Source organism: Pecten maximus, chromosome 19 (genome assembly GCF_902652985.1).
Source record: "Pecten maximus chromosome 19, xPecMax1.1, whole genome shotgun sequence".
Classification (NCBI taxonomy): Eukaryota; Metazoa; Mollusca; class Bivalvia; order Pectinida; family Pectinidae; genus Pecten; species Pecten maximus.
Window position 1 is genome coordinate 31,630,464 of NC_047033.1, and position 14,542 is coordinate 31,645,005.

The 14,542-nt window shown below is 34.6% G+C and overlaps 1 protein-coding gene across 1 annotated transcript; it reads right to left on the bottom strand.

Annotated features, from left to right (window-relative positions):
- Window positions 1-2,609: 2,609 nt before the first annotated feature.
- LOC117317535 (annetocin receptor-like) lies at window positions 2,610-14,218 on the bottom strand. Its single transcript, XM_033872349.1, has 4 exons — window positions 14,117-14,218; window positions 4,936-5,693; window positions 4,679-4,904; window positions 2,610-4,446 (listed from the first exon to the last, which is right to left on the bottom strand). The coding sequence occupies exons 2-4, from the start codon at window positions 5,650-5,652 to the stop codon at window positions 4,184-4,186; spliced, it is 1,206 nt and encodes a 401-aa protein (XP_033728240.1). The 5' UTR covers window positions 5,653-5,693; window positions 14,117-14,218; the 3' UTR covers window positions 2,610-4,183.
- Window positions 14,219-14,542: the final 324 nt, after the last annotated feature.

Sequence of the window (14,542 nt, forward strand, 5' to 3'; positions counted from 1 at the left end):
TTACTATATATTGTATGTACCAACCTGAAATATCACAATGTACTATATGTATCAACCTGAAATATTACAATGTATTGTATGTATCAACCTGAAATATTACTGTATATTGTATGTATCAACCTGCAATATTACTATGTACTGTATGTATCAACCTGAAATATTACTATGTATTGTATGTACCAACCTGAAATATCACAATGTACTATATGTATCAACCTGAAATATTACAATGTATTGTATGTATCAACCTGAAATATTGCAATGTACTGTATGTATCAACCTGATATATTACTATATCCTGTATGTATCAACCTGAAATATTACTATATATTGTATGTATCAACCTGATATATTACTATATACTGTATGTAACATCGTGAAATATTACTATATATTGTATGTATCAACCTGAAATATTACTATATATTGTATGTATCAACCTGAAATATCACAATGTACTATATGTATCAACCTGAAATATTACAATGTATTGTATGTATCAACCTGAAATATTACAATGTATTGTATGTATCAACCTGAAATATTACAATGTACTGTATGTATCAACCTGAAATATTACAATGTACTGTATGTATCAACTTGAAACATTACTTTGTACTGTATGTACCTGCTTGAGTAATTATTATATATATATCGTATGTATCAACTTGCAAAATTGCTGTATACCGTATGTTCTAACTTGAGTCATTGCTTACTGGAATATTACTACAGTCCAACCTTCTTAGAGACCCCAGATTGTCCACCCTAACCCTAACCATAACCATAACCTTTAGTGACATTTTGTATCCTCCAGATGCATTTCGCCATATCTTTACCTGTTTTATGCAACACCTGTCTAACACGACTAACAAACTCGTTTTTATCCCCCCTTTATAGCCAGAAACCTGTATTATACGTCTTTCTTTACGACAAGAGCCAAAAGTAAAATCAGAATCGACGTAATCTTCGGTAAATTCCATGATATGAATAAATTATGAGTGAGAACATGCATTATAAATTCACAGACTTTATACTGTATGTATCAATTTAAAACATAACTATATATTGTAAGTATCAACTTGAAACATTACTATATATTGTATGTATCAACTTAAAACATTACTGTATACTGTATGTATCAACTAAAAACATTATTATGTACTGTATGAATCAGTTTGATTCATTCCCTAACCCTGTGTACATCACGTAAACATTGCTATATTCAGTCAGTGTATATTCGATATTAACACGGAACAGTATCATGTACCATACATAGCATCTTGAAACATTAATATACACCATATGACACTAAATCACTGCTTAAAGGAAACATGTAGAAATATAATCCTACCCCTACCTAACGGATCATGATCGGACTATATCATAAGTTACTGATGCTCTTAACAAAATACTTTCAAATTGTTACTTTTAATCAAAATCTTGCTGAAATAAAGATTCCGGTAGGGAAGGGATATATACTATTGTGTATAGTCATATTGATATGGTACGGGAAGTATTTGTATGGTGTTGAGATGTGATTGCTTTCTGTATTACTATAAAAAAAAGAAAAGAAAAAAAAAAAGATAATAATAATATTCAGGAATGGACATGCTAAGATTTGCAGTAAGAATTCCTTGGTTGAAAGAAAAAATCGTGCTTATAAGACCCCTTTGAAGGGGAGAACGTCTAAGGGTTGAGAGTAAAAATGGTGTGATTCGAGAAAACAAGAAAACACCTTAGAGAACGTATAATTATAAGTAACAGTCAAACTTACGTAGTTCCAGGGAAACATTTTATCATAATGGTTACTGTCAAAATTCTATGGTTGGAGGAAACATTCTAGGGGCGGATATTTCAAGGTTTAAGGTGTGAAACCTGACATGTTGTTTGTTCACAATGAATTTCTACATTTGTCCGCAATGGTTACATGATGTATTGCATACAGCTGTATGTAAATAACTACGGCCGAGACATACAGCTGTATGTAAATAACCACGGCCGAGACATACAGCTGTATGTAAATAACCACGGCCGAGACATACAGCTGTATGTAAATAACCACGGCCGAGACATACAGCTGTATGTAAATAACCACGGCCGAGACATACAGCTGTATGTAAATAACCACGGCCGAGACATACAGCTGTATGTAGATAACCACGGCCGAGACATACAGCTGTATGTAGATAACCACGGCCGAGACATACAGCTGTATGTAGATAACCACGGCCGAGACATACAGCTGTATGTAGATAACCACGGCCGAGACATACAGCTGTATGTTGATAACCACGGCCGAGACATACAGCTGTATGTAGATAACCACGGCCGAGACATACAGCTGTATGTAGATAACCACGGCCGGGACATACAGCTGTATGTAAATAACCACGGCCGAGACATACAGCTGTATGTAAATAACCACGGCCGAGACATACAGCTGTATGTAAATAACCACGGCTGAGACATACAGCTGTATGTAAATAACCACGGCCGAGACATACAGCTGTATGTAAATAACCACGGCCGAGACATACAGCTGTATGTAGATAACCACGGCCGAGACATACAGCTGTATGTAAATAACCACGGCCGAGACATACAGCTGTTTAGGGTTAGGGAGTTCAAGGATATTGTCAGGGATAGGGGTTAGGGAGTTCATGGATATTGTCAGGGATAGGGGTTAGGGAGCTCAGGGATAATTTCAGGGATAGGGGTTAGGGATTTCAGGCGTATTGTCAGGGATAGGGGTAAGGCAGTTCAGGGATATTGTCAGGGATAGGAGTAAGGGAGTTCAGGGATAATTTCAGGGATAGGGGTAAGGGAGTTCATGGATATTGTCAGGGATAGGAGTAAGGGAGTTCAGGGATAATTTCAGGGATAGGGGTAAGGGAGTTCATGGATATTGTCAGGGATAGGGGTAAGGGAGTTCAGGGATAATTTCAGGGATAGGGGTAAGGGAGTTCATGGCTATTGTCAGGGATAGGGGTAAGGGAGTTCATGGATAATTTCAGGGATAGGGGTAAGGGAGTTCATGGATATTTTCAGGGATAGGGGTAAGGGAGTTCAGTGATAATTTCAGGGATAGGGGTAAGGGAGTTCATGGATATTGTCAGGGATAGGGGTTAGGGAGTTCAGTGATATTGTCAGGGATAGGGGTTTGGAAGTTCAGTGATATTGTCAGGGATAGGGGTTAGGGAGTTCAGTGATATTGTCAGGGATAGGGGTTAGGGAGTTCAGTGATATTTTCAGGGATAGGGGTAAGGGAGATCAGTGATATTGTCAGGGATAGGGGTTAGGGATTTCAGGGGTATTGTCAAGGATAGGGTTAGGGATTTCAGGGATAATATCAGGATTTAGGGATATTGTCAGGGATAGGGGTTAGGGAGTTCAGTGATATTGCCAGGGTTAGGGGTTAAGGGATTTTAGGAATATTGTCAGGATTCAGGGATATTGTCAGGGTTAGGGAGTTCAATGATATTGCCAGGAATAGGATTGGTGGGTTCAAGGATATTGTCACGGTTAGGGTTAGAAGTAGTTATTTCTATTTTGTTATCTATTGGTATTTTACTTTTAAATGTCAGATATTATCTTTCCTTATTTGGACAATTCTAAATATTTCACTAAAACAGCAATACACAGTCTGATACTTATCAATAGGTTTCGATCAATTTTCTCTGCTCAAACATTAGTAGATTTTACGTTATTCAGAGATACCATAACCTCTATAATGTTTCGAATTTTTGATTACATACTTACTGCCGGTCGTAGAGAAATAAAAAAAGAAAGGCTTAGATATGATAGACATTTTTTGTCCATTGTTATTTTTACTTGATAATGTTTTATCTCTATCAAATTTAATAAAATGATGATCGTGTAAAATAACCATTCTAGTTAAATAATGCACAATACAACAGCAAAAACATGTTTTGCAGTCGTGATCACTATTTCAATACACATGCTAGTTACACACATCTGCAAATAATAAATGCCAAGTGAACAGTATTTGAATGTACATTAATAGGACAATAGTTTACAAAGACGCGTTTCCGAGGACTTCAATGACTCCGTACCTCGTAATTGTTGATTCAAAGTATTTGTGATCTAAACCGTACATAAGCAGAACAGTCTCAAACAACTATAGTGAAACGTTTACGTAGGATGAAATTTGCCATCATGATTTTCAGACATTGGACTGACTTAATTCAGAAAATGACCTCTTCATGTCTCGTGAAGATCTCTTAGAGAAGGAGTTGCTCTCCTGTAAGAGACTACGACCAGCTCTAGCGTCTGCAGTATCAAGGTACGTGTTACTGGTCACAGTAGACGGACGGGTGTCTTTTGAAGGTCGCGATGTACAGGTGTGGCTGCTAAAGGCGAGAAAAATCCAAGGATTTACGCAGCTGTTCAGGTTTGCTAATAGTAGAATGATCGTAAATGCAGCGCCTGAAATAAAAAATGTCACTTGGAATAATGTAGTTCAACATTTTACAAATCCAGGTATGAAAAAATACTTAGGGAATTGCACATAAATCATCGACAAGTGATGTTTACCAAAGTACTGTTAAATGATAAACTGCTATAAAATGCTTGTAATCGTATGAGAGTTAATATAGGTAGTACTCTAGCATGGTTTATTTATGGTCTGTGATTGCAAACACTACAGTTAAAAACTTACCATAGAAAGGGGCATTGATGTCAAAGGCACTCCAGGTCTGTGCCACAAAGAAAGGTCCCCAACACAAGAAATAGCATGTAACCACAACCACCGTTAACTTGATAGTTTTAATTTTGGATTTTGATACGCCCTTACTGTGAGCTCTAGGATTTTTCAGAAGGCGTGGACTGTTCATGTCAGCCTGTTGAAAAGCTGCGTCTTTCTTAAATGTCAGTTTCCACGTCTTTCTGTCATTTATTCTATTTTTAGGGCTTTTTTCTGGAATCCACACTCACCCAAACAACATGGCAAATTTTGATGTACGCAAATGCAAGAATCACTAAAGGTATTGCGTAAATGGAAATGAAAATCCACGTGACGTAAAGTTGAATTTTCCATGCTGGCCCTACACTTATTGTTTCCCAACAGTCATATTCACCACTTCCAGGAAAAGTTTCTTGCATAGAAAAGAGAATCAGTTGTGGTATTGAGAATGTTAAGGACAAAATCCAGGCAGTTGATATCATGATATGCACTCTGCGTGTCGTCCAGGTTTGACTGGCAAGGGGATAACAAATAGAACTGAAGCGATCAAGCGCAGTCATAACTAAGACGTAAGAAGATGCATACATTGAAGTCAGCTGTAAATACTTAATAAGTTTACATGTAAAGGTGGATCCCTGGAACCTGTATGTGATATCCCAGGCCATTTGTGGAAGTACGTTAAACAAGGCAACCGAGATGTCGGCGAGACACAAATGAACGATAAACCACTGCATACGTGTTAGTTTCGCTCGACGACACTTTAGAATTAATAAAACAGCACTGTTTCCAAATAACGAAAGGTGAAGGATAACTCCCATAACTGCCACTTCTGCTATCGCTAAAGTCTCGTCTCGGGAATACTGCATTGTTGTATTGGTCGTATTGGTTACATTGGAGTCACTCTGGTTGTAGTAAGTGATGTTCAGTGGCAAAACACCAGCGAGCGCCATCGTTTGTAATTATCCGATAAATACGTGTATCAGAGATCAACCTGGAATCAGATTAGAAGACATTGTAAATGAATATTATTTTCATGTCGACAAAATCTGTTGACTTGTCGGTACCAGTCAAATAGCAGGCACAGTATATTACAGATCTGATTTAACTTTTATGATTCCCTATTTTAATACAAAACTAAAGGTATGTAACTAATTTTGAAATTAACATAACTGGAATAGATTACATTCCATATACACAACACTTACATCAATATTATTCAACTTTTTTTATAAGCTTTTGTGACACACGAGTATTGGTAGACACTGATAAAAAGTCTATCTGTCATTATAGGCACAGGGAATAATTTCCAAAACTGTTAATATGTTGTAATTTGAGTTGTAAATAAATTGCTAGCTTTTGCGTAATTGATTGTATATTGTACACTGTAAAACAACAAACCTTACAAAAAGCACTAATGCTCAACTAAAAAGTCTTATATCCGCAGAAGAATAGTATATAAAGGAAATTCGGTAAAGTAGCATAAGGAACACTTGTAAATATTTTGAGAATTTATGGAATATACATGTACTTGAAATTAAAATAGAACAGTATAAAGTCATGTCTTGTCAGATGATATTGGGATTGAGAACACCGTAGGTCATTAACTGAAGGTGTAATATTCAGTCCCAATCTTTATATCAAAATGGATATAGTTTTGATAACTTGTAATAGAAATTCATGTATAACCATTTTAATCATATTCAAAAGTACAAGGACAGGAGGGGCATTCAGTTAAGTTGCTATACGATTTTCTCTTATGACATAAAATAACGTCATCTTCGGCATTAAAAAACGTAAGGTTGATTCCTTATCAATAATCAAACTTTTAAAGCTACAAGGCTTGGATATTTAAGAGATTATTATCAGCTTTGTAAGTTGTTCGGCACAATAAAGGGAAGAAAGTGTGTAATAATTAATAGTTCTGCATATTGGTGTACTGAACAATCGTTTTTGTTTGAAATATGAAGAAATATTCTTATAGCTGAAATGTTAGAAACTGTTCTGCATATGCTGGGTTTTGGTTTAAAATTGCATATTGTGACGTGTCTTCTGCAAAAAAGCTAAATATATATACTACTCGAAATATTGTCAGTGATACCGTTTACATAAAGGGCGAAAGGGTAAAGCTCCCATTGCAGATCTCTGGTGATGTTCAGTTGACACATTACACATGTCCAGATCTCTGGTGATGTTCAGTTGACACATTACACATGTCCAGATCCTCAGCACCCATTTTACAACAACCTTCGGGTGGTCATGGAGAATGGGTGTTTAGAACGAGGCCGGCTCAGTTTGTGTTGCAAGATGTTAAAGATGTTGAATATACGGTATGTGGCGATTTGTCTCTTGGCAGCAGTCCCTTTTTATCCCCCAAAACTAAACAGAAGACACGGGTGTTTATTGAAGCTAGATTTAAGAAAATGCTGGCGCATGTCTCCGGAACCTAAACAAGGTTGGTGATCAGCCATCAGAGTTATCGTCTTATCAATATTCCCCTGATAAAGCACCAAAGTCTACCACTAAATCTGCTACTGGACCTGGGACACTTTGTAGGCAGAGACATGAATAACCCAGCTAGCAATCAAAGGAAAGGAAAAGCTGAGACAAAATCCAGTGATTCCCGATCAGTAACATGCAGGTCGCTATGTAACATTGCTGCACCCCTAAAGCATGGCAACAACGAGTGAATGTAATCACTACGAGACCTGATTCAGTATTTGAAATGGCAGCATCAAAATAACTGATATTTTCATATATTTGAATACGATTCTAACTCATATGTGAAGACTGATTGAAAAATTGATCAGGATATAAAGTGACCCTATTTATAATATATAATACATTTATGTACACAAGGTGCAATAACATACAAAGTATGATGATGATTTGTAATACATACAGGTACACGTAGCTAAGTGATGAATCGTAACCAAATCTTTTATATTTAATTTTCCTAGACACTCATCAATACCAGATTTACATATAAATATCATATAATCATGACCTTGCACTTGATCTTATGTATAATGCACATATATGTAAGTCTGTGAGACCAACTATTCGCTTACTTGTATTCACGTACATCTAGAATAGCTGTAACAATATCGATCTGAATTCGTAAATCGATATGTATATATATAAATTTCTACTGGTTTTTCATACACTTTATGTAGATATGATAGTATAATAGTATAATTTACTGCAGGAAAATGTTAATATTATTAGTAAATAAGACAAGCTATATCTGATCTTTGCATAATTCTTGCCACTACCTAGTATAGCATTGGTATTTGTGGCTACAACACGTGACATTGGTGTATATAACCAAACACATATGAGTCAATCTTTGGTTGATTTCATAATCTCATTCCCCTGTATTCTTAAGTGTAAGCTATTATAATTAACTGGGATAGAGGGGCGAACAAGAAGACAATAAGAATGTGTGATTGCTATTTATTTTGTATGTGTGGCAACTTTTACAGTTATTTATTGATGTATATGTTACTCTCACCCAATGACAAAGGTTTCTTTCATTCTTTCATTATATACACCTTGAAAATGCCCCTGTGTTAGTGAAACAGAACGTACATTACCTTGTAGCCGACAATAATGAGTTTGTCTTGTAACACTGAACCAACATGTGAGCATGTGTTTACAAGAATGTACATAACAAAATTTTCGTAATGAAATTTGTGTACATTTCACTTCCTCGAAAAGTTAGTGTTAGGGTTTCTTTTTTAAGCTCTGATTTTGCTGTCGACTATGTGCCAAAGCTATACAAATTAACAAATGCCCACATGATTGTCTAAACAATAACTTAAGTGCACGTTTTTGTAACAATATTATAATATGTCAAGTATGGTCAAATGGTCACATGGGTCTTTTGCATAACACCACAATGATCTGGGCATATCTTTCGACCTGTTTCTAGTTTTATCATATCATAACACTTTAGCCCTTAGCATCACTGGCGGGTCATAGAAGCACGAAACAGTTGGCTTAGTCTAATTCCTATAGATATATCCAAGTTATGAAAAGCAAATGACCAATTTACTGATATATTTAACTAAAACTGATTAAGATAAGAAGTATTGCTGATATCCGTTTAAGGAGTCGGCAAGTTAGATTTCGGAAGTACAATGAAATACCCAGGAGAGGAGTGGTGATTTATACAAAACTTTTCAGTTTAATAAAAGAAGAAATACGTTATACGACTGGAAGTTAATAACTATTAAACAAATTGTATGTTTGCTATAGGCATTTAATGACCACCAAAGTAAATTACTGAAGTATTCTTGAAAATAATTTAGATGAAATTATTAATTTAAATAAAGGTAGATATTAAGGTGAATATAGACGATATTAATAATGACATGAATAAGGTAGCTCTTACCTATAGACATTCAGAAATAATGACAAAATGTGATTTAAAGAGGAAATCATGTATACGAGGCTGCAATTTCATCCTCTTGTTCAGGGTTAGGTTTCGTAAATGTGTGCAAGTGGATGTTTGTGTCCTATTTCATCATTCTGTATTTGATTTTCTATTTCATCCAAAGTCATATCTACATCAGATAATGGACGATACGTTTAATAACATATACCAACGTACCATATATGCGTGATCACAATTTATTTGACATTAAGTAAGATAACAACGTTAAGGGAGAGGAATATGATTAAAGAAAATTGATAAGTATGCCCGTAAATCTAAGTAAACTTTTCAATAATAGAGATGAAAAGCTTTCAAAGATTGCCAATTTGATTTATACTTAATAACGTACCACACACATATTTGTTAACTAATTTGATAACACAATAACAATGCAGTAAAAAAGAAAACGTTTAGTAGAAAAATCAGATCAACCATCGACAGTTTTCAATGTTTCAAATTCCAATATAAGACAGAAGCAACCGAAGAATCTAATTGAAAAAAAAAAAAAAAAAAAAAAATACAATACTCCACATGATTGCTGATAACTATACGAAAACATTCTAATCAATCACATCTCGAATAAAACCCATTTCCGAACTTTTTTCTTGATTGATGTTAAAATTGATGTGAATAAGAAGGAACTAGAACGTGACGACGAATATGTACCATGCAATGCAACACAAAACGCATTGATACTTTACTTGAATATTGGACAACAAATCCTATCGATACTGCTCGATCATGACTTAAATGTCACATTGTTCCGCCACAAATAGCGCAATTATTTATCTTCCTATACTACAACTTCCCCTGTCATTTACACTACGATTTCACTTCCGTTCTAGAGTGAGTAACACCATTAACACTTATATGGATCTACCTATATCACGAACTATCGACCGATCGGAAATCTCTATCACATAAGCGTATCGTCCTCGTCCTAAAAAGTTAACTCAAAACAAATCTAATATAATTCCTTTATTTATGTAATGTTTAATAAGCACAATACCATCCCGGTGTTCGTTAGAGTCCCACGTCGTTATGGACTTTTATCACTTCTCTTTATATAAAGTATTATTCAAACAAATATTTAAGTTACAAGGGAAAACAGTTTAGGTAATAAAATCAAAACAAAACACACAGAGTTGTTAATTTTGGAACACTAAAACGTTTAGTAGGCTACGTCTAATTTTGGAAGTCTTATTTTTGGAAAATTCCATTCTCTTGATAGTTTCGACATGCCAGGCTCAGGTTTTATTCTGATTATGGTTATAGAGAACGACAGCTAAATTGCTAGCAAAGTTTTGCACAGGTTTGTGTAAAATATCATCAGTCATTTTATACTTTTATTATCAATACATTTTTAATGATTAATAATGCCGTGTGGAACATATTGTCTCTGATGAACTCTGGCTTTGAATTACAAGGCGTTGTTTTAATTTTTTTGCACCTCCCTGTAAACACGTTAACTCAATTTGACCATTTCACTTCTGTTTACTAATGAGTGACCTAGATATTATTCCTTGCTACAAAAGATGGATTTAATCTTTGATACTTTGAACCCTACTAAATCGTGATGCTACCAGTTAGTTTCATTGATACAGAACTAAATCATTAAATGTTATGCGGTTTAATTGTCCGATGACAACAGACGTAGTGTAATATGTATGATGTTGTACAACATAGTATTGTATATGAGTATGTTAGGAAAGAGTGTTTTAGACATTTAGTAGACCAAACAATAGTCTGACAGATTCATCAAAACACAAATGATTCTCATTAGCTATACTTAATTTGGAATGTTTCTTCGAGTACACTTCAGTAGTGTTATAATTGGATTTTGAAACAAGCAAGTACAATGATAATTTAAACACACTACAACACTAATATATCGGCTACACCCTGTACGGTCTTAACAGTCGCTCTACAACATCAACTGAGCCACTACAGCCTTAGACATTGTAAAACCAGTCACAATACCATGGTAGCTACAGCCATCTCGCTCCCTCTACGTTTTACATTGTATATACAGTTACAGACAGCATAGCGACAGTTGTTTTGCATTAGTTGACAGTAAGAAAACAGTATAGTAATAGTTCTTTGACAGATGTGGACAGTAAGATAACAGTATAGTAAAAGTTGTTTAACAGAAATAAACAGTATGATAACAGTTGTACAGCTACAGACAACATAGTAACAGTTGTTTTACAGATGTGGACAATATGATAACAGTTGTGGTTCAGCTACAGACAACATTGTAATAGTTTTTTTAACGGATGTGGACAATATGATAACAGTTGTTGTACAGCTACAGACAACATTGTAATAGTTTTTAACGGATGTGGACAATATGATAACAGTTGTTATACAGCTACATACAGCATGCTAACTGTTTTTTTGTATCTGCGGGCAGTATTATTACAGAAGCGACCTTAAAACACATTATCGTTACAAGTGTATAGGATATGGTCGACAGAATAGCGTTTTATATTATTCTCTTTATTTAGATTTTTTGTGTAATGTTGTAGAGAAATAAATGTTGTTTTATGATATAATGGTTTTAGCTTCTCGACTTATATGTATCGTATAACCGTTCTTCGCAATTAACAGGTTGCTTAAAGTGTCTGTGATCAGTAATGCGAAAGCTTTTTAAGTCAGAAGCACTTTAACAAAATAATGTCGATATCATAGCAAATCGATTGTGATTCCACCGAGGACAATAAGAGGGAAATAAATAGACAGACACATATTAAACGTGAACACAAATATCTGAAAACAAAATTGTCGCAGATATTTGTTTGATATGTTATAATACAAATTTGTTAAAACAGGTCATGCAAATATATATATATATAGCATCATATCCATAAATGTATACCAACATGACGTACAACTTTATATAAAACCTCATATCAATAAAGGGATAGCTAAATGTAGAAAGACACTATTTCTAAAAGGCAGGTATTTTCAGGAATCTTATATATTAAGTCGTTATGATATTGATCTAGTCACGGGATTGTGTTGTCATTTCTCTCTAAAAACAATATACTCACAGGAACTATATAAATTAATTCACATATCATGTAATAAACTCGCCATTTCTCCTTAAATATCCATCAGTAATCCTATTTGTTTTGTCGCCCGGTACTCCCACCACTATGACCCCTCACACGCGTCCATGCGGGCCAACGGAGTGATTAATATACGTTTATATAACTTGATTCGCAATTGAGGTAAAATGGCGTTTGTGATCGCGCGTAATTTTCATGTCCTGAATCTTAAGACATCATATAGAAGGCAGTGATCACGTGATAAAATACATTATCCCGGTACTGTCATGTATCCTATATGTAGTTTGATATTAACTTTTAAAACAAGTTATTTATGTTGTATTGCATATTATTTCTCGGATATTGATAAGAGGTTGGGTACATAATTTAATTTCGAAAATCTTGTAGTTCGAAATAACGAATTCCTTATACAACGAATTTATTTTTTTGGTCACGAAAATTTTATAATAATCGAAGTTGACTTCAGATGGCATAAGTTCAACACAATTTGATTTTCTGTCTTGTTACAGAAAGGATTGAAAGATTTCTAAACTACTTTTAACTTACTTAACAATATATATTATCTTAATGCATGTAGACTTTCGAATGAGCGATTTCAGCATTTACGTTGAATGTTGCTATTGTAAGCAATTGCAAATATGCATAAGATTGTTCATCATTAATCGTAAACTAGTGGTCTTCAATATCACGAACATGCAATACCCGTCTTTACACTGTTTACAAAGTCTACCCTCCCTTACTACTTATTGTCACAGGAAACTACAATCATGGTGTAGTAAGTCGCATCCCAGAATCAGTTATACCGTCACTGAAGTGTCCTTAAATTCACTTAAAATCAAAAGATATCAAACAAGTATCTGTATTTAATAAGGAGTAACAACGCTATCATTTTGCTTATGTGCTTATTGACGGAAATACTACACACATTATCATTACCCTAACCACATAGAATCACAATATTATGGTAGGTTAAACTGCAAGCCGATAATCAATTACTTCCATTCCTGGATATACATATTTCACATTACATGGGTTTTCCCATTGGTGGAATCCTTAGAGAAACAAGGAAATAGGTGCAGAGATATCTCATTGACTTGAAGAAAAAGATATATTGTACATGTATACATTTCCGATATATGCTATGACCAATGAAATATACTGATATTGTATTAAAATGAAAAAAAGGTTATTTTTCCAAAAATGATTAAGGAAAAAAGATGTTATTTATCATGTTTGAGATCAATGCATCATCGAACATAAAATCAATAAATGTATGCAAAAAACATAAACGATATGCATTTTCATTCTAAACATCAAAAGCCGTTGTACAATCGCTTCAACAGGTTGCTTGCAATCTTGTCTTACTTGTACTTAAACGGTGATACGAAGTAACCTAATAAGTGTTATATGGTATAAACAGGTTGTACAATAAGGAGAACAACAAGGGAACATTTTACTGGAGCGATAAAAGGCCATGTAAGAGGCGGCAATTACAGACACGCTGTCGGATGACAATAGAACAGTAAAGCTCTAATCTTATCCCTACAGCAAATGTACGTATTGTATATTAAGGCATTGCCGTGAATTAGCATTATTTCTGTGCTGAAGCCATTTAAAATGATATGTTTAATCCACACAGATCCGTATTATTGTATCATTATAGTAAGCCAGAAAAACGACTACAGTAAGAGGATTGTATAACCCTAATAACAGACGATATTAAGACGATTATATATCATTATTAGTTATATATCACTACAATTAATTCTTCATATAAGTGTACAAATGTATAGAAAAAAGTAAATAAAACAACGATGATATTTATAAAAAAAATAAGGATAAAACCAAAACTAAATGACTTCAATACTTTGTTTTTACTTACAAAATCGTAATAACGTGATAACTTACCTTTCTTTAGAACAATTGGAAAGTCCAATAATAGCCCCTGACCCTAAGGTATCTCAACAGTGCTCTGAAACACACATATGTATACCATCAGCAGCAACTCCATCACAAGGCGAGGGAATGGCCCGCACACTGACAGATAAAGGTGGCACCAGTCAATGTCAGTCAATACTTCAGACGAAACAATACTAGTTATGATAATACACAGGCAGCTGGTATAAAAACACTCACACAATACTAGTTATGATAATACACAGGCAGCTGGTATCAAAACACTCAAACAATACTAGTTATGATAATACACAGGCAGCTGGTATAGTCAAACAATACTAGTTATGATAATACACAGGCAGCTGGTATAGTCAAACAATACTAGTTATGATAATACACAGGCAGCTGGTATAAAAACAGTCAAACAATACTAGTTAT

Bases quoted from the DNA above. Each gene is read 5' to 3' on its own strand.
- LOC117317535 (XM_033872349.1), bottom strand. From the start codon at position 5,652: ATGGCGCTCGCTGGTGTTTTGCCACTGAACATCACTTACTACAACCAG. The intron at 4,905-4,935 runs AAAAAGCCCTAA...ATAAATGACAGA, and splicing joins GGGTGAGTGTGGATTCCAGA to AAGACGTGGAAACTGACATT. The intron at 4,447-4,678 runs GTAAGTTTTTAA...TTTTTATTTCAG, and splicing joins CATCAATGCCCCTTTCTATG to GCGCTGCATTTACGATCATT.